Here is a 21,909-nt window from a genome sequence, read left to right on the forward strand (position 1 = left end):
ATGGAAGGACTAAAAGACTATTTTGCCTAACATTCTTCTTTAAATTTTCAAAATGAAACTTGACACCTTTCTCTGATTGCCGAGGCTTATTCAGTGTCTTAAATTACTCCTCTGGTTCTTCTTTTTCTTCCTCGGTCTATCTTCGCCGCCAAGGTCTAGATCTGGGTTCCTTGATCTGAGATGAGTTGGACAGCTACGAAGGAGCTTTGAACAGATACAGATGCAGATCTGAACGGAGGGCTACCCTATACCTGTACTAGTTTCAACTTTCAAAGCAACACAGCACTGACCTCTCTCTCTCTCTCCCTCTCGCCTCATCACCACTGCTGCTGCAACTTGTAGTAGCGGCAGATTCCTCCACATCTAGCCTCTCTCTCTCTGTCCCCTTCGTTCTCTCTCCCTCTCGCCCCTATTTCATTACCACTGCTGCAGCAGTGACGGACCCCTCTACATTCGTTTTGTCTTGTGCGTGATTCTTAGCTTTCCTCTATAGATAAGAAGGTCGGGCAATATAGCTTCTTCAAACGAAATTGCCTCCGTACTGACTCTTTGGTGATATGAATTGAATCAACTAGAATATAACAAAATCAAATCAAATCCAAACATAAATGTCCAAATAACCCTAACCTTGATCCCTTCTCGATTGCTCAATATAAACCAATAAAACAAAGAAACCATTCAGCCGTTAGATTCAATTCCAAAACGAATTGAAGTGAAATTATAGCAAAAAAGAGTTGATGAATTAAACTACCTGAATTTCAGTGAGAAAAAAATGAATATCCAACTGATGTGGGGTGACCCAATCCATCCCATTCAAGGCTAGAAAGCCCAGCTCACGAGCATCAGATCCGGGAACGAGATCCGTTACAGCAGGGGTTACCCTGCTCCCCTCGTACGGAGCCAATTGCGGAGCATTCACATGATCCTGCCAAGTCCGTTGTACGCTTTTGTATGGCTCCCATCTCAGGCGTTCATCTCCACCTACCTCCAGGAAGCTCAAGTATAAATAGGGGTGCCCCCTTCCAAGTAAGGGGACTAATTAGATACAATCTACAGTCTAAATCTGGAACTCGGCTAACAAACTATATTCCGGTTCCCCTCTTCGTACCCCGTACTAACTTGACCGTCGGAGACTCTACTCTAATGTATTCTGTCTTGTAGTACCTTGGTCACCTACCTTCGGCTTCTACAATACTCGGAGCCTCCTCCGCCTCGGCCTACATACCTTGGCCTCAGCAATAACCTCTCTGAACCCTCGAAGCCTTCAGCTAGCCTCCAGAGTTTAGGGGCGAAATTACTTTGTTGTCCTCGGCCAATCTGAGCACTAACAATTGGCATTGTTTGTGGGAACAGTTGCTAAGACATTCCCTAAAAGAACTTTAACGAGATAACAAGTCCCCAAGCTCCGACCAACCAACATGGTGCAAAGAACAAGAAATACACAAAATCTTGTCAACAATGAACAGTTCCAAGCCATGCTCAATTGCTTGGAGTACTTGACACAACGCGTCAAGCAGAACTACCCCTAGGCAGGAGGTTGCCCACAGGGTGACCACCCCGACGGGGAGTCAACACAATTGGGCCGGCATGGGTCCACCAGCCAATTGGTCCCCAGCCTCGGCCACGCGCAACAGACCGAGCCTTTAGAGCTCGGTAGTAGTTGCCCAACCGACTCTCTCTCCAGGACCTCTAGACCTCCCATCCGAAAGGAGGGCAACTCCATACCTCTTAGCCAGAGGAGGAAGAACCGGAACGATCGGAGGATAGCCACCAGCCCTCCGAGTAGCATCATCGACACCAAAGGACCAATCCGAGGGACAAAGGCGGACGCCGCGATCGCCCAAGCGCCCATTCCAGGGCCGAGGGCCGGCGTCGAGCCTCTTCCCCTCACATCTCGGACCTCCGGGACGTTTTGAACAACCACCGTGCTAGGCAAGAAGCATGCGGTCTCAACTCCGAGCACTCCGGAGTCCACGCCGAGCACCATCGTGTCCGTGAAGGCCGGGATGGTGCACAGGTCATGCCTAACCCCATGTTCGCCGAACTCCGAGCCGAGCTCGATGTTGTCAAAGCCAAGCTCCGATAGGTTAAGGAAGTACGCGGGGATGCAGGAGCCAAGCGAGCTTCGGCTTTGCCTAGGCCCCACGGAGCCAGACGAGCCTTAGCTCTATCTCGGCCACCCCCAAAAGGGCAGGCCACCTTGGCTCGGTGAAACTAATGCACAGGGATACGGGAGCTACACGAGCCTCGGCTTTGCCTAGGCCCCACAGAGCCAGACGGGTCTCAGTTCTGACTCGGCCACCCCTCAATACGGCAGGCCACTTTGGCCTCTCCAAAGCCATACTTAGAAGATTGGGAGACAGGCGAGCCTCGGCCCCACTCTCACGTCGACAGGTCATCTTGTTATTTACTCAAGTATAAGTAAGGGGAAGAGTGCTAGGCGAGCCCCATGCTCCGCTTCATCCCCCCCCCCTCCCCATCATAGGCCTCTTCGGCCTTGCCTAAGTGAACGCTTAGAAGGGTGTTAAGCTAGGCAAGCCCCAACCTAGTTGCGGAGGCTTTGCCTCAGCCACCCCTCTGCCACACTTCTGACGCACAAAGTAAAGTAAACTGAAGAGAACTACACTTGTCTCACGCTGTGATTTTTCTCTTAGAGGGGCAAGGACCCTTCGACAACAAAAGCATAAGTGCAAAAAATACAAGAAAAAACAACACATCAAAGCACAAGTACAACATTTGAGGCAAAGATAAAAAATGCCACTAATTTTCATTATATACAAAAATTTTTGGCTTTACAAAATTGTCTCATGGCCCCTCAGGTCGAACATATGTACAATGCCAAAAAACAAAAAAAAAAGGGAGAGAAAGAAAAAAGAGAAAAAGCCTAGCCTAAGCCTCGCCACCAGCCGGAGGAGGAAGTACAGAATCAACAGCCTCTTCGGGAGAGTCGAGGATCACCTTCAAAGATTTGGCATCAAAGTCTGGAAGCACCGCCGCAAGTGCCTTCTTGTGTCCTCAATCCCGTCCAAGTAATCCCTGAAAGGGAGATCGGCCAACTCACGACCCGTTTCCCCGCCTCCTAGGTCCTCTTCTTAGCATCGGCTACCTTTTGTTTGGCCACTTCGGCCCTCTTCTCTACCTCGGTCACCTGCTTATTCGCCTCAGCGATGTCTGCCTCAGCCTGCTAAAGACGCCATTCAGTAGGGTTGTTTACGGGTCGGTTTACTGAGATTTTTCCAACCGACCCGACCTGGTCGGGTTACCTGAAATTGAAACCAAAACCGACCTCGTGTTAAGCAAAACTGACCTGGTCGGTTTGAGTCAGGTTGGGTCGGTTTCGGCTCTAAGTTCAACCATGGTAATAAATTAAAATTTCAAATTTTTTATTCTTGAGAGTCAAATTGTATTAGAGATTGTGCTTGAGTTGAGGGGCTAAGGGGGGCGAACCAAGTTAGAATAGAAGTTATCAAGAAAATAGAAAGTCAAACTGTATTAGAGAAAGAAGACTGAAATTTGTATATTTCAAGAAACCTTCTAATCTAAGTAAAAAAGGACACCTAATTCTAGATGTAATTGGTTGCCTATTTGGTGTAAAAGACCATAGAAACTAGGATCCTTTGATTCTTTTCTTTAAACTTTTCCAAAAAAATTCCTTGTCTAGCTATCTTACAATACTTGCCATTAATGTCATTCCAAACTAGAAGACTAGAAATTAAGTTAGGTTGTAACTAGGATAGAGACAACTTACTTAAGTAGGAACTAAGTAGGTTGTAACTATTAAGTAGGAACTAACTACTAAGTCGGTTCGGTTCGGGTCGGTTTCGATTTTCACACATGAAAACCAAAATCGACCCAAACCATTGGTTTATGATTTTTTACAACCCGAAACCGACCGGTGCTGAAGAAAACCCGGCTAACTCGGGTTGGGTCTTCTCATGAACAGCCCTACTGTTCAGCCTCATAAATGAGGCTCTCTACATGAGCCCTCTCCATTTGCTCTTTGGAGAGGAGATCCTACGCCTTCTTCCGCTTCTCTTTGGCCTCCATGCAAAAATTTTGTTCATCGCCAAAGTATCATTACCACTTGCGGTGCTTCTCCACGGCGTTGGTGGCGGCTTGTTGAAGCTCGTCTTTCTCAGCCTCCAGCTTATCCATATTGGCTAAGGTCAATTTCAGCCATTCCCCCACCCCAACAAAATGAAGGCAGACCTGCAATGAGGAAGCAATTAGTACCCAGCAGCAAAACGAAGAAAAGGGAAGGGGAGCAAGCTGCTACCTCAGCCAGGCCCCCTCGGCCGGTTTCTTCCTCCTTGCCTCGACCTCTTCAATAGGCCTCCTCGGCACCTCGGCCGGTTTCTATGGTGCTTGCTCCTCGTGCCCCAGCTGGCCCTCCTCGACGGGCCCCTTCCCCTTCGCGGGGATCTGTGGAGTGGCTCCCTTCGGGGGAGCTATTGAATAAGTCCCTTTGGCAAGGACCTGTTCTTTTGTCCCCTTGGTAGGGACCTGACGGGAAGACGCCCCCCCTTCGCAGGGGTCGGCGCCTTATCCTTCTAGGCTGGGATGCCCCCGACGGGCCTTTGAGACGTCTGTCCACTAGCCTTCGCCTGCTTCTTCTGTATCACGCGGGCACGGTCAAGTATGGCCTTCCCAGCGTCCATCAACACCTCTACAAACAAAACAACAATCAGTACCGTTACACAAAGACAAAGACGAGGGAAACGTGGAAAGGAATTGCGTGGCCTATCCTACCGTGGGGGACAGGGCTGAGCCCCGCAAAAACCAATGGGACCTCCTCTTCCACCAAGGACTGGGCTCGGACTCTCCCTAGGTTGAGCAGCCGCACGAGATCATCACTCTCATCACTTGTAAGCAAGGGGACACTTTTCTCCACAAACAAGCTGGCCTCTCACCACCCCAACTTGAAGGACCAGCCCTCAGGACAAGATAAAAAAGAAGTATTTACTCGGAAGTGTGCTTCCTCAACGCAAAGACCACTCGGAAGAGCTTTGGTGTCACCTCCACCCCTTGGAGCTGGGCCGCCACCAGCATCGCCACAATGGTTCCTATCACATTGGGTGCCAGTTGACTAAGGGTAATCCCATACACCCTTAGCAGGTTAGAGATCAACGGATAAAGGGGGAACGGAGACCGAATTGGAGGAAGTGTTGATAAAAGCAGATCTCCCCCTCCTTGGGAGTCCATGACCGATCACCCGCCTCCACACTCTCACAAGAAGGGTCATTGCCTCGGCGGATGCCTTCGGCTCCCCCGGAGGATACCCTCTCCCGGAGCACCTCCACCTCACACCGAAGGGTAACAGAAACATAAGGGCTTAGAGGAGAAAGAGGAGAAGGGGTTCGAATGGAGCTCCCCTCCAATAAATTTGGAAGTTCATAGCACTCAGGCCCAAAATCTGAGAAAGACATCGTTGGAAATTACCTAAAAAAGGGAGTGGAAGAAAAAGATGTGAAGGTGGAATGTTGAAGACTAGAGAATCTAGGAGCTGAGTTCACTCGAAGGCGAAAGCACTTGGAGGCAAAATGACAAGAATTCTGCTGTCGAAGCCCCTATTTAAAGAAGAACATACGACCCAGATTTCTCGAGATCCAATGGATGAGAAGCCACCGCCTCCACAACCCAATCATGGCGCGCCGTGTAATACTCAGCCTCGAAAGGTGAAGTGATGCGCTGATAATGGCTCAGATCATTTCAAATCTAACGGATGAGAAGCACCTCTGCACCTGCAATCCAGCCGTGCCAAACCCCTGAGCGCTCACCCTCGAAAGACGAAACGAGGCTCAAGACAGACCAGCGCGTCCACCCAAAGTGACCCGCCTGTCTGGGCAACCCGTTCCCATGAGCACACACCAATTCAACCGGAAAGCCATCCCGCACACGAATCCTCGGGCCTCACAGGCCCCTCAGCTTCACAGGCCCTCAGCCTAAACATCCTATGGCTCCTAGGTCCTTGGCCCAAATGACAGTACCGGAGCATCCACACTAAGCGCGCCTCCCGGGTCACTTTTCCAAAGCAGCAATTCCATAAACCACTCGCAGCCTCGGCCCAACTTACGAAGACGAACCAGGCAGAGACGCGAAAGAGGACGCCACCGCAGGGTACACCTTGGCTACAGGGCCCACTGACACTCACTATTACTACTCCCATCAGCCGAAGCCAATTTTTTTTCCTTGGCCTCGGGAGTGGGGGGCAAGTGATGTGGGGTGACCCAACCCAACCCATTCAAGGCTGGGAGGCCTAGCCCACGAGCACCAGATCCAGGAACGAGATCCGTTGTAGTGGGGGTTACCCTACTCCCCTCGTATGGAGCCAATTGCGGAGCATTCACATGATCATGCCAAGCCCGCTGCACGCTTCTATACAACTCCCATCCCAGGTGTTCATCTCCACCTACCTCTAGGCAGCTCAAGTATAAATAGGGGTGCCCCCCTCCAGGTAAGGGGACTAATTAGATACAATCTACAGCCTGAATATGGAACTAGGCTCACAAACTATATTCTGTTTCCCCTCTTCGTACCTCGTACTAACTTGACCGTCGGGGACTCTGCCTTGCGTTCTCACCCGGGGCCTCTGACGTATTCTGTCTGGCAGTACCTTGGCCACCTACCTTCGGCTTCTATAGTACTTGGAGCCTCCTTCGCCTCGACCTACATACCTTGGCCTCAGCAACAACCTCTCTGAACCCTCAAAGCCTTCGGAGTCTAGGGGGAAATTACTTTGTTATCCTCGTCCAATCCGAGCACTAACACGATTTTCCCTCCAATGATTTGTGAAGGGAGAAGTGTAAATCCCCATCAATAATGTAACATGTTTAGGCGAAAATGACATATATGTATTCGTAGTCCCTCCATTAGTGATTCTCTCTCTATCTCCTTCGTTTTCTCTCACTTTCGCCCTTGTTTCATCACCACCAGTGCTGCAACTTGAAGCAGCGATGGACCCCTTCACATCCGATCTCTCTCTATCCTTAGATACTACCGTCAAAACTACCCAAATCCAATTCTGCGATGCGTGCTTCCTAACCCAATGCAGCTTCAATTACATCCTCATAAGCCACTGGGAGGCGGCTTTCGAGAGCGAGGTGGTGGTCGACAGAGACGATCAAAGCAGGCAGTTGAATGGCCATGTTTGGCAGAAGCGGCAGTGATCTTATTCTTGCACTATTCACTAACTTGCACTATTTGCTGCTACAGTGATGAAATGAGTTGTAGAGAGAAAGGCTGGAGGTGGAGGGTTCTGCTTTGCAATGGCGGTGATGAAACAAGAGGGAGTGAAGGGTAAAATTGAGTTTAGAATAAATTATATGTCACGTGGTGTCACGTGTGTACGAAATTTGAGGGAATATTAACGGATGATAGTGGTAAGGGTAGAGTTAATGAATTGTCAAAAATAGTATGACTATTTTAAGACATTACTAAAACAGTAGGGATATAATTATTCAATTTCTTAAACTTTAGGGGTAGTTTAAGAAATTTTCTCTTTTTTCAAAACGATAAGGGAGGTTCTTATGATTGTTAGAAACGTGGAAGACGTAAGTAGTTAGTAGTTGCCTCATAGGGTACCCTCTAATTAGGTCTTCTTACATTGCATTGGGTAAAGGAAGGTCTCCTCAACCAGTACCATTTTAACGGTACCACCACAATCATGTGTCATAACAAACAAAGGGATGACAACTAGAGGTGTAAAATGGGCTATGTCGGGCCTAACTGTGGCCCCCACAAAGTCCGAGCAATATCGGGTTGTGTTGCCTTCCTTAGGGAAAATTTGGGGGGTCATTCCGGCATGGCCCATAGCCCAAGCCTGTGCGGGCCCATGCAATGCCACGGTCTTGGGTCGGGCGGGCTGCAGGCTGTGTCAAGCTGGGCCATAGGCCAGACCTTGGGCATGGGCCAAACAGGGCTAGACTTTTTTTTTTTTTTTACATTTTTTATTTCTTCGCTAAGTATAACTAAAATATTTAACTTTCTTTTGGGAACTATTTGAAAAATAAAAATCTAACAAACAAATGAAAAAAAAATACTTAACCAAATAAGAAGTCAAAGAGACAAAAGATTCAAAGTGAATAACAAATTCGAAGAAAAATAGGAATTTTATTTCATTTAAATTTGGATGATACAAAGCATACAATGGTTGGATGAATGAAATATGAAAATTGGAAAATGGGATAAATTAATAAAATATAAAAAATACAATATAGTTACAAATTGAAAGTAAAAATTACGTTATTAAAAATATCAAATAAATTAAATAAAATTAAAAAAAATTACAATAATTTGAAAAAATGATATACAACTATTGAGTATACAAAAAATATTAACTTCACCATTTTCTTCTATTGTTCTTAACTTCGATCATTTGCTTCAGGTGTAGTGTCATGCCCTCTCCTTTGTCTTATAATATATTTTCAGCATCCAACCAATCTTTAAAGCAGATGCACATCTCTAGACTTTCATCATTCATACAACTTCTCTTGTCATCCAACACCCTAGTACTTGCACTAAAACAAGACTTCGGTGGAACTGTAGACACCAGATAGATTAGTAAATCACGTGCCATGGCGGTGAAAACTGAATAATTTTTTGCATGTTCACTCCACCAGGCTAAAATATCAAAATTATTTGTTCCCTCCAAGGTGAAGGAAGAAACACCTAAAGTAGAAAAGTTTGCTTGTAAATAAAAATTAAGTTTAGTAAATGAACTTATTGTTGAGGTAGTGGGTTTATGCCTCTTAGTTATTAAATTAAAAGGTTTTTCTCTTCCATTATTGGACTCAAGTTCAGAAGTGGAAGATGTAGTTGTACAAGTTGTAGAATTTTTATTATTCCCTATTACTTCAAATTCATATAAACTATACATTTCAAATAATAAACTTTTAATTTCTTCTTTTTTATTTCCAATTTTAATAATCATATTTTTACAATATGTTTCAAGTAAAATATCTAAACCATCTTTCCTAATCCTAGGATTTAATATTGTAGCTAAGCAAAGAAATGTTCTTCCAATATTTTTTAAATTTACTTTCCATTATTTCAACAATACTTTTAAATTTTGGATTCTTTCTATATTTTAAAAAACAATCACTAATCATCATTAATTGATAAGCAAAATTACAACTAATTGGATAATAAATACCTGATAATTCACTAGTTGCATCATAAAAATGTTTTAAAAAAATCTCTTATACCAATTACCATTTTCTAGTCTTCCTCAAATATAATATCAGTAGGCATTTTTGCATTATAAAAATCACTAAGGTTTTTTTTTTGAGAAATACAATTTTCTAACATAGCATTGGTAGAATTCCATCTATGTTTAACATTTAATATAAAATATTTATATTTTAAACCATGATTTTGACATAAATATTTAAATTCTTGTTTTCTTGCTCTAGAACTTTTAATATATATAATAAAATTTTTAATTTTAGAAATATGAGTAGAAATAATATTTAAAGCATCATTAATACATAAATTTAAGATGTGACATGCACATCTGATATGAAATAGCGTACCATTTAAAATACTTGCAGCAATAGCTAGGCCAGTATGTGGCCGTTCAAGCCTAGTAAAACTTAAAATTATTTTATTTAAAAGTCAATTTTCATCAATAAAACGACTAGTAACACAAATATAACTTATGCTAAATTTAAAAGTCCAAATATCAAAAGTAATTGCAACTTTAGAATTAAGATTTGATAACATATAAATTAAATTTTGTTTATATGAATAAAAAAAATTAAAGCATATGATCTAATAGTATTCCTATAAACTTTTTTAAATTGTCGATTTACAAAATTACGTAACAATCTTTCAAGTTTAATATCTTCAACTAACAAAAATGGTTGTTTAGCATGCACAATGTATTTTGTTATTCTTGCCTCATTTTTTCTTGAGAATATTTAAAAGTACCAAACCCCTGCCCAATTTGTGTTTGTGTTGTTTCTCTCCCTCCTCCTCCTCCTCCTCCTCCTCCTCCTCCTCCTTCTTCTTCTTCTTCTTCTTCTTTCTCATGGATGAGCAAATGTCTGCCCAAATGGCTAGCACCACCCTTTCTACAATAGCTAAAGTCTTTCCTACATTTTTGGCAAAAAACACTTTTCCCTTCCCTTAAACTTCCACTATTTTTAATATTTTCCGAACCGGACTAATCAACTTAGTAGCCTTCTTTTTTTTTTTCTCCTACTAACAGTACTAGGGGTGGAAGTTTCATCAATATCAATAGCATCCATATTGGTGCTAATACTACCATGCTGCGATTGAATATTGTCGACATTGAATATGTAAGGGAATTGGTTTTGGGAGGAGCCGACAATTTTTTATATTCTAAAAATAAAAATTAATTTAATTGCACTTACCTGGATTACCAGTTCAGAATCCCAATTTGATTTCAATTGTTGAAGCTTTTCAACTCCAAGAGTCCAAGACTCCCAAAGAGTTGAGATACTTGAGATATTGGGCAAGCCTTAATCTTGTTAAAAGTTCAACAAAGTTGAGAATTGGAGAATCAAAGAATGTATGAGAGATTGAGACATTGAGACTTGAGAGAGTATGAGAACTAGAGAAGAAATTAAGAGAATTATTGAATTGGTGTGATGAGAATGGTAGAGGATATATTGGGAGGGTATTTTGGTCATTGTAAAGTTATTTATCACTTTACCCAAAATGCACAAACTAACTGTTATGTAGCTGTTAGGGGACATTTGTATCACTCTTTCTCCCCTCAAAACTAAAATACATAAATACCCTTCTATATAGTTATTATATAGTTGTTGAGGGTATTTCTGTAAAAAAACCCCAAAAAGCTGAAATTAGCCATTGGGGGGTCCCCAACGGCTAGCTCATCAAATGGGTCAAGTGCGGCCTGCTACGGGTCTGTAGGCCATGTCAGCACATGTGCCACAAGCAGCATGGCATGCACAATCAAGCCGTGCTGTACTGGCCCATGGACTTAGAACCCCTGGCCCAACATGTCTCAGACCATCATGTTAAGCCTGCCATGACCTACGTGCCATCGTGCCATGTCATTGTAGGCCATAGGCGGTACGGCCCCATTTACCCCTCTAATGACAACAAGGAAGGAAATGCTTCAAAGCAGCTGGCAACATCTTCGACAAAGAGGGATATACAAAGAAGTGCTACCCCCTATTCTTGTATGATGCCACGAAATTTTATCGGTTGGGAAATCAAAACAATGCTCAACTAAGTGGCCTGTGAATTTGTTGGAACCTCAGGATACAATGAAGCATTAAATGAAGAAGGGGCGGTTGGGTGAGAGAAAGAGCACGATGAATTATATGAGGGAGTGGAGTGGAGCAGTGTACCATTGGGAGCATTATTTAATACAAAAAGGAATTTATTCTATATTCAGACCATCAAGCCTTAAAGTTCATAAATAGTTAAACACTTGGATAATATGCATGTTTAATGATCAAGCTTCTTGCAGAAATTCCCTTTTCTTATACATCCCAAGCAGGGAACTTTAAATCAAGTTGCTGAACTGGTGACTATGCATGTATCAAGAGGTTGGTGGGTTTGAATGCTTGAAAGGGTTGTACGCAGTTGGTGATGATTTCAAGGAGATTTGGGAGAGAATGCATTGCCAATCCATGCTTATAATGGGTTGCGCTCGGTGGAACCGAATATTCTGCAACCACCAATGACAAAAAGCCACGCCGCTCTCCTTATTTAATGGATGTAGGCCCTTAATGATTCACAACTATTGAATATACAAAAAGCCAAGCCACGCCATCAAATTAAAAAATTATATTTTTTTAGGGAAAATTCTCCATTGGCTTTAGTGACAATTTATTCTCCAAACTTTAAAATGCAATAATTTAATACTCAAACTTTCAATTTACAACAATCCGGTACCCGATGTTAATTTACCGTCAATCAGCACGTAAAAAGATGTAAATACCCATCTCATTTTCGACAATCGAATTTGAATAATTTTCGAAATGATGAAAATGACCTCTACACTACAATAACCTTTCTCTACGAGTGGGAACCACTGTTCACTGGTCTAACAATGACCACAGTTCTCCTCACCGATGTTGATAATCGGAATGTGTTGCTGGAAAAGCTCAAGTCAAGGGGAAAACATTAAAAATTTGTCGCCATTAGAAGTGTTTTTAATCCCACCGTTGTCGGAGAAGAGAACGTTGGTTGCTTGTGCTAGAGAAGACAAACAAGTTTTTTTTTTCTTGCTGAACTACGAAAATTCAAGAGAACCCATGATCAACCTAGATTTGTATCCTGAACTACGAAATGCACAATTAAGAAAATTGACCCAATCCAACAGATAATCAAAAGATTCAAAACCCAAGTAATCTCTCACTCAAAACTAACCAAATTGGAGATCATCATGCAACTGATAAATAAAAAAATAAAAAAAGTAAATAAGCCATAAAATGAAATCATTTTTTATCAATTAAAATCAACACATTTCAACACGAAGCTTTTACCATGAATAGTAAAGGAAAAGCACCTAAGTCAGATCCTGTACCTTCAATCCCAAAATGAAAGATTCCCAAGCCGAACCAATAGACATAGTTGTTAAGAGGGGTTAGATCATAGACATTCAGTAAGACCTGACTCCCATAATTCCCGTCGTTTCCTTCCGGAGCGGTCGAGTTCGACGCATTCACAATTCCACCCATAAGTTTCTTTTCTACAACTTGTCAAATGAGAAAATAAAAAAAGCTCAGACATATCACGAACAAGAACCCAAAAGGCCCTTATCACCTATCCTGCTATCCATGCCCAGAACCCAAAAGAGAGGCTAAGAAAGAAGAGAACTGCAAGTAACAACCAAGGTAACAAACCAAATAGAGCTCTCCCATGACAGGGAAAACGGAATTTTATTTATGGAGGAAAGAAAAGTGTTCAAAACAACACTAGTATCGTCTGGTTCTCTTTCTTCTTCCCTTGTATGGGAATGTTTCTTCCTTCAACCTCTATTGCTCCTCCAACCCAGTTTCAAGAGAAAGGGACGGAATGGAGTACCTTCTTATCACCTGCGCATGCTCCGAATGAAGAATGGTCGATCAGGCCACCTCTCCACCGTTGTTCCCTAATATGAAAGGAAAGGGGTAAAATGGTCTGAATATTATGATAACCGTTAGTTTTGGCCTTATAAAATTATTTAAACTGCTCCTCATCTCATGTGATGGCCTTGATTGACGGTGAGTTAATGTCAGGTACTGAATTGTTGCAAATTGAAAGTTCGGGCACTCAATTGTCACATTTTAAAATTCAGGAATCAAATTGTCACTCAAACCAAAGTACAGAGTACTTGTCGGGAATTTCCCCTTTTTTTAACTATGCCTTTTTTCTCTCCTTTCTCGTTTTTCTCTCCCAATTCTCTCTCTTTCCTCTTCCTTCATCTTCCTTCAACCAAACACTCATCGCCAGAGTCACAGTTATAAATGTTAGCTAGGATTCATTGTTTTTTCTCCCTGTTTGGGTTATGGTTGAGCTGGCCCCATGTGCCACGTGGTAGCCTCTGTGGCTGTCTATTTCCTCATCCATGTTGACACCACCTCAGATGGAAAAGCACGACTAAGAAGAGGAGTCCCGTATGGATAAAAAAGACAACTCTGTCGGGGAAGAGGACTTATCACGAAGACCTCGGCAGGTAACCTCATCCCAACAACCCCAGAAGCCTCATCGAATTGGACAAAGATCTTCGGCTATAAATAGGTAACCCCTGCTCAAGGTAAGGGCCTTTGGACTTGATACTGTTACTTTGGTTCTCCTGCTCGGACCAGCATTACTCTCAACTGCTCGGCCTGACCACCCATCTGTCACATCACTGACTTGAGCGTCGGAGTGACTACCTGGGGAACAACTCCTTGGGCCTCTGATCCTCTTCCTTGATTTCTGATCTTGGTGCACGGATTCGTCTTTCCACCTCGTCTTCACCAGTTGACAAAACTATCTGACAGTGATCTTGATTCAAAACACCTCGGATCGAACAACATCACTCCCCATTGCCAATTTGCCACTAAAGTGAAATCTTAATTACCAAGAATCCATCTTTCTTTGCTTCTATTTTTATTTGGTTAGGACTAAGTGATTAACCACACATCCTTTATTGAGTTTATATTTTTCATCATTCTTGTCTTAAGACATAACAAGAGGGAAAATAAGAAAAAAAATTAGAATTTTATGTCTACCCATCTCCCTTTTATTCTCCGTTTTTTTTTTCATTTGTAGTTTGGGTTGAAACAGTATGAGATTTTTTTTTTATGTTTTCTGATTGGTTCTGTTTTCTTATGTCAGTATATGACGAATTAGAATTTTGGCTTGCTTTTTTTCTTCTATTGATCCTAAATTTGAAGAGGCTTTGCGTTGGAACAAGCATTAGGCCAGCCAAAATTTTATGAACTTTTTACTCCAGTTTGAAATTATCACAGACAATTTCTTTCCAAGTTTCTCTGAAAGGGCAATTTTTCTGAAAAATGAAACTCTCACCCCTTGCTGAATTTGAAATATAATCACAAAAGAATAGATTTTAAAATCAACATAGCATTTTTTTTTATTTTTTTTGTCCTTTTGGCCAGTGGAGGATGGTTTGTTTTTGTGAATGTTAGGGAGGTAACTGTGATAGTTGAAGGAGAATGGAGGAGGGAGAAAGGAGAAAGAGTGAGAATAATAAAGAAGGGGAAAGAGAACATTGAGAGAAACAACAGTGTTGTAATGATTTGGGTTGTGATGGCCATGGTTGAAGGAGAATGGAGAAGGGGAAGAGAGAGGAGCAAGGGACTAAGAGAAGAATAAAGAAGGGAGAGAGAGAGAGAGATGTTGGTGGTCTTCAACCCAGCCACAGTTGTGGTAGCAGCGACTTAGGCGATGAGTGTTGGGTTGAAGACTTGAAGGAGAAAGAGAAACAGGGAAAGTAAACAATGTAGGAGGGAATAAAGGCGAGATTAAAAATTTAAAAGCTTTTAGAGTTCTAAACTCCCGTAAGAGTCAATAGACTCCGTTAACTTGTAATTAATAAGGGGAGCAACGTGGAATTTTGTCATTTGTGGATGCAAAGGATGTGAGTTCGCCTAAATTGGCGGCATCAGGGAAGAGATAAGAGGTCATTACCTTTTGCCTTCCTTGGGGTTGGGGATCGCCATTATTGGCCACAACTGAAGCATGACACATGTAGGCAATTTTTGTGAGGAAGTGTTATGCAGGGGTGGCCACGAGTCGAGCTATTCACAAGCTGTTGGAGTTCGGCTCGTGAAAAGCTCAATTCGGCTCGGTCTAAATCGAGATTTGAGCCTAATTCGAGCTTAATATATGGGCTCATTTGTTAATCGAGCCGAGTTTGAGCTTAATACAGATCGGCTCGTGAGGCTTACAAGCCTAGTCGAGTATATGTACATAGGGTGTCACCTCGGCTCAGCTACTAAAGGAGACCTCGGTTTGGCACCTCGACAGTTGAAGGAGACCTGGGCTCGGCACCTCGGCAACTGAGGGAGACCTCGGCTCGGCACCTCGGCTCGACACCTCATCAGCTAATGGAGACCTCGGCTTGGCACCTCGGCAATTGAGGGAGACCTCGACTGATAGGGAGACCTGCAATCAGAGACAGCTGAGCTCAAACTTTTGAGCTTTTGACTTGAGCCGAGCTCGAGCTCAAGTCTCTAGTTCAAATTGAGCTCGAGAATGAGCCTAATAAGTTATGACCGAGCCGAGCTTGAATAGCCAAATATTCGGCTTAGCTCAGCTCAAATCCACCCCTTATGCATGTACAACTAAGGGTCAAAACATAATTTTGAAAACTGGACCAGAATAGTTGACTTAGAACCAGTCATAGCCTCATAGGTCTAGGTCTAGGTTTGAACTCCAAAAGACTAAAATCGTCAAACCCAAGTTTGAACCGAACTATCGGACTATTTGACCCAGGAACCAGTGGCGGCCAAAATGGTTCCATAGACTTTGTGTTGGGTCTCCCTCTCAAAATGGTTCCATAGATTTTGTCTTGGGGCTGGCAGAGTCTCTTAGCAGCAAGAGAAATCCTCCAAAAAGGGGCTTGTTGGGCGGTAAACTCTGAAACTAAAGTCAAGATTTGGGAGGACCCATGGTTGCAACAAATAGAGTCCTTTAGAATAATTGGTCCTAGGCCAAATTCTCCAAGACTAATCTGGGTAAAAGATCTCATGGATGAAAATGGGAGAAAATGGAATGGTAGATTAGTTGAGGAAAATTTTGGGGTGACAATAGCAAAAAATATCCTAAGCATAAACTTGGCTTGGGGGACTTGGGATGATAAGCTTAGATGGACCTTTCACTCAAGTGGACAATACACTGTGACATCTGGATACTTTGCAAATAAGCTCCAATGACAGTGAAGCCAATAATATTATTGTGAACAATGGTATTGCGGGGGGCTTGAGGAAAACCCAATGGGTTGAAATCTAGATAGCAAAAACTAACCCTAAAGATAGAAAGCTTCATTTGGAAGTGTTGCTTAAATGTTGTTGCAGTCAAAGATAATCTTTGTAAAAGGAAACTCTCTATTGATAATGTGTGCCCCATTTGCCACCAACAAACTAAGACTACTATGCATTGTCTATTTGAGTGTGAACATTCCCAAGCAACATGGTTTGGTTGTCATCTCAATATTGCGATTGCAAGAGGATGCAATTTTGTTTCATTTAAGTATTGGATTTCTATGTGGCTTGATCTTTGCATGAAAGATTGTGAAAAGAGAAGACTTGATTACTTTCTCTTTCTTATTAATTTGGAATATTTGGAAGTCTAGAAACCTAAAGGTTTTTGAAAATTCTGATCCAAACCCAAGGGCTACTCTTGCTGTGACATACAGGATAGGAGAGAGAATTTCTCTTCAGCATCGAAGCCCTAGGCAATTGCCTTGTCTTTTTTGGGAAGCCCCAGATGCAGGTCTTTTAAAGCTTAACGTTGACGGCAACTTTTTGTGTCCAAGACGCTCAGGTTTTGGAGCTGTGCTAAAAACGTTTGATGGAACTGTGGTAGAATCAATTTTTGGTAAATCCTCAGCTTCTCCCCCCATCCAAGCTAAAGCAATGACTCAACAGTTCGGTGGTCTTGAACATGCATGTTTAAGGAAGAAGCTCTAATAGTGGAATTTCATTGCTTGGCTCTGGTGCGGGCTTTAAACTCTAGAAACTATGGATGCAAACTTCTTGTGCATGAATATTATTTTGCTTACTGAAGACTTGTCAGTTTCTTTTGTACATGTAAACAGATCCTGTAACAATTTAGCCCATGTGTTGGCTAAAAAAGGTCTAAAAGAGTCTGAATTGTTTGTCAATGGTTCACCTGGGTGGATCCAAAATATGGCCAACCAAGATTTAATTAGACCTTAGTTATGCATCAATCTTGTAATGAACTTAATTAATTTAGTCATTCTCTCTACCAAAATAAGTTTCTTCTTTACTGAGTGGAATCCCATATTGGTTTTCTGGGTTTAGTTGTGAACTAACCAGCTGTATCCCCAGCTCCCACCTACATTACTGATGAGGGCGGATTTGGCCCTCCAGTGAAATTATGACACCTGGCATCTCATGCCAACTAAGTGCAGCCTCTTGACAACTAGACAGCTCGAGCTAGCTACAGGCAGCTCGTCACCTACAGGCAGCTCGCCACTTACAGGTAGCTCGGAATAAGCAGCTCGCCACTTACAGGTAGCTCGGCATAAGCAGCTCACCACTTACAGGCAACTCGGCATAGGCAGCTCGCCACAGGTAGCTCGCCACTTACAGGCAGCTCGCCTCCTATTAGGCCACGAAGACCTACCTCGGGGAGAAGCACCTTGGCACATTACTGGCAGCCCGGTGAAAAGCAGCTCGGTGAAAAGTAGCTCGGTGCAAGGTAGCTCGTTGTAGAGCGGCTCGGCGTATCGCAGGAAGATTTCCTACCTGACAACCGTACCTTCCAAATCTGGAGACTTGCGCTCACGTCTTTCATCGTGCCTGCCAGCCCTGAGACGTGTCCCTTGTCTGGCAGGGCCATACTCTGCAACGGTTACCTACGCCCACCAGCTCAGCCCTGGCAAGTAACGGCTGCGGCAGAGAATCAGAGGCGGATACGCCAGATCTGTCAGAACACCGTTATATAAGAGCTCCGACCCCCCAAAGGGGAAGAGGAGGAAAAATGGAGGTAACCCCTGCTCTCTACCTCTCTCATTTCTCTAATATCATCTTCAAGCTCTCTACTATCAGAGTGCTAACTTAGCCATCGGAGTGGCCCCGCCGGGTAAACACCCCCGGGTCCTCTGATTCAGTTCTCGCAGGTTCCTCAGCTCCCGCCGTCTACAAAGAGGGGCAGATCATCTCATGTAGAGGGCAGTCGGGTTACACTACGCTAGGAAGCTTGCCACCAAGGCAGCGCACCCAGTAGTTCATCAAGGTAGCTCACCACCAGGCAGTTCGCCACTAGGGAACTCCACCATCCTCTGAGTCACAGGCCACCTGGGAGCAGGTCAAATGACGAGATACTTAGCCAAAAAATTGATGCATCACAAAAAAATTGATACATGGCCGAAAGCGGTTACATCAATTACCAAGAAAGGCCCACCAACAGATAAGAAACCCCAAAGAGTTCCTGATTGAGTAAGCAGCTGGACGTACTCCATTTCCTGGCTTGATTTCATGCTATCAAATCATCAAATGGTGAGAAAAAAGGTAGCAACAATTTATATTATCTTAACGTAGACTCCAAGTGCCTCATAGAAGTACTCGATCGGCTCCAAGAATCAAAAGGGCATCCAGTATGGATGGGCATGATTTCATAACAAGCTCATCATCAACTCCATTTTTGTGCTACTTCTTTACTCTAGCTTGCTCAGTCTTGGCATCAACGTAACTATTGTCCATCACCATTTCTCCCCTGTTTTTTTTTCAATCTTTTGAAGCTTTTGTTACATAATCCGACCATTTTTTATATACAATACACAATAAAATTGAAAGCAAACATGATACAGGGCTTTAAAAAAGAAGCAAACATATATACAGATTAATACACAACAAAGATCCGAGACAACAATAAGAATTCCAAGAAAAGAACACACAGAAAAGTTATATATATGTATATAGACTATGGATGGCATGGAGATTGGAGAGTGTTGCACCATATCAATTAAGCTACGCAACAAACAAAACGGCCAAGTCCCTTGGAGTTGGAGGGGCGTCCATCACCACCAGAAATCTCTACGAGTTTGTGTTTGGGCTGCTTCTTAGTTTCTGCTTCTTTAGGCACTGTGACAGTGAGCACTCCATTTGCCATGGTAGCCTTTATGTCGTCAACCTTGGCATTCTCCGGCAGCCGGAATTGCCTCATAAACTTCCCACGCGTCCTCTCCAGGCAATGCCACTGTTCACCTTTCTCCTCTCTAGTCTCTGCTGGTTCCTCTTTCCTCTCCACACTGATCTGAAGGACCCTTCCTTCATGAACTTCCAGCTTAACATCATCTTTGGTAAGACCCGGAAGATCGATTTCGAAGACGTGGGCATGTGGGGTTTCCTTCCAATCGATCTGGGTGTTGGCCAATTCCGACGTTCCGGTTGTTCCCCAGAAGAAGGCCTGGAGGGGATCAAGATCAAATATGTTGAACCGCCGATCCAGGAAAGAAAGGAAAACCGACATTTTCCTACTGCGCTGCTAGCTGTTTCTGATGATACGAACTAAGATGTGGATTGAGAGCAAAACGAGACAACAAGTTATGATGAGACTGAGGGGGAGCGAGAAATCTTTTGATTGTTTTCTTGGATGTTTTAGGAGTTGGTGAAGCTGGTATATTATTTGTAGTTGGACAATGGAGAGAGAGTTTCTTTCTTGAAAGTTCTGGTTTTTTCTGGTTTGTAATTTTGGATGCTTCTGATCCTCCTTTTGGCTTTTAAGGTCAAAATTCCCGAATTCTCTTGTACTAACCAGAATCTGTAAAACAGACAATCCAGCTTACAATAGGCCCATTACAGATTTACACTATTAAACAATGTTGAACCCGGCCGGCAGGGTAATCATGGACTGGGCCGGATTAATGGCTCTAGCCTGGCCTGGGCCTGGGAGCAATACGACCCAGACCGCAGGCCTGAAACACAACATTAAAATGTTAAATATATAAAATATTTATATTATATAACATATAATATATGTATTGAATGTATTTTTATATACAAAATGCCCTATATATAGAGAGGAGGTGGTGTTATCTGTCAGACTTTTTTTCTAAAAAATATGTAGGTGGTGTTTGGATTGATGCAGATTTCTCAAAAATTGGCACTACATCAGAGCCACATCAAAGATTCAAAAATAGTTGATTATATTGTTGTTTGTTTGATTGGCAGATTTTTGAGAAATTGACAAATTGGTCAAAACCAATTATTAAAATCAGGCTGCAAAGAGTAATCGCCTTTTTTGAAGATTCCTCTTTTTAGGCCAATTCTTATTTTTTCGATGATGTGGCATCTGATGTGGATAGGGGGAGAAAGTTCTCATAAAAGAAAAATAAATGCTAATAACCACTACCAAACAAAATCATGGGCTGCATGGCAACAACGGTACCAAACAAACAATTTCTCTATTTTTTTTTTTTTGATAATTGAACAATTTTTGAGAAATCTCATCATAAGAATCATCGTCGATCCCAAACACCTCCCTAACTTCTCTTTTTTTTTGCACAAAAATTACTCTAATTCCTTCCTTCCTCTTTGCTCTTTACTCGTTCACCGGAACGTACTGTGTTGCCGGAGTTTGTTGTGTGTAGGGTAAACACTAGAATTTAGTTAGTAGGAAATCCAGTCAATGAGAGTACCCCCCCAAAGAAAAAAAAACACACACACAAACTTTTCCTACTACTCTATCTTCTAGCCAACTGGTCAGCAACACTATTCTCTGCCTTCAAGTGTCTAAAACCAACACTCCCAATCTTGTTAGAGATTAAGCGTCTGTTTGGCATCGCTGCCGTTGCTCCAGAAAATGGTGCTACATCAGCGCCATGTCAGAAAAAATGGTGTTCCAGGAAATGGGTATTTGTTTGGAACTGTTTTTTTCATAAAAAAAATGTGCTCCAAGCCGTTCTTTGAAAATCTGGAAGGCATGATTTGGAGCAACGCCGAATTTGACGTTTCCTGGATCTGCGGCTCGTTGCTGCCAACAGGGATGTGAGGTGACAGTGATGTGGCACTGAATAATGGGTACCAGTGCTGAAAACATTTCCTGGAACATTGGTACCAAACAGAAATAGTTGCTATTGCTCCAGGAAATGCTCTACCTGGCAGCAACGATTCTAAACAAAAAAAAGGCACCATTTTCTCAGAAAATGGTACTTCCAACCCACGCATCAACACTGTATCTTCAGCATTGGTGCCAAACATATACTAAGCTTTTCTTTAAGGTGTATCTTTTCTTCCATATTGGTTTTGAATTGTTCTTCAGCCAGTTTATCACTACCTTATGGCCCCCTTCAACTCTATATCAAGCATGGTAAGGATCTTGAAAATTTATAGACTGTAAAGGACTGCTTGCATCTTTGCATTTATGGAATCTCCTATTCAAAGCGGATCAAATAAATTGCAATAAAAGAACCTCAAAGATTTTTAATAATTCCCCCTAGCCCCATTAGGGGGAGACTAAGGGTGTCAATGGACTGGTTTTGGATTTGGACCCCGTCCAGACCAAAATCAATTTGGATGGACCAATAAGACATATTGGTTTGGACCAATCTGGTCCAAAATATTTATTAGATTGGACTGGATTTGGTCTATCTGTAACAAATTTATATTGGGTTGGATTAAGTCAATATCTGGTCCATTGATATAAGATAAGAATATAGGTGTCAATGGACCGGGTTTGGATTGAAACCAATCAAAATCAAAACAGATTTGAACAGAATGGACAGTCCAGACATTA

The 21,909-nt window shown here is 42.7% G+C and overlaps 1 protein-coding gene across 1 annotated transcript; it reads right to left on the bottom strand.

Annotated features, from left to right (window-relative positions):
• Nucleotides 1-18,920: 18,920 nt before the first annotated feature.
• Nucleotides 18,921-19,858, bottom strand: LOC104599794 (17.8 kDa class I heat shock protein). The gene has a single exon (XM_010262509.3). It carries the CDS (start codon nucleotides 19,642-19,644, stop codon nucleotides 19,138-19,140), a length of 507 nt encoding a protein of 168 aa, XP_010260811.1. The 5' UTR covers nucleotides 19,645-19,858; the 3' UTR covers nucleotides 18,921-19,137.
• Between the last annotated feature and the right edge of the window lie 2,051 nt (nucleotides 19,859-21,909).

Source organism: Nelumbo nucifera, chromosome 7 (genome assembly GCF_055504915.1).
Source record: "Nelumbo nucifera cultivar China Antique chromosome 7, China Antique-T2T, whole genome shotgun sequence".
Classification (NCBI taxonomy): Eukaryota; Viridiplantae; Streptophyta; class Magnoliopsida; order Proteales; family Nelumbonaceae; genus Nelumbo; species Nelumbo nucifera.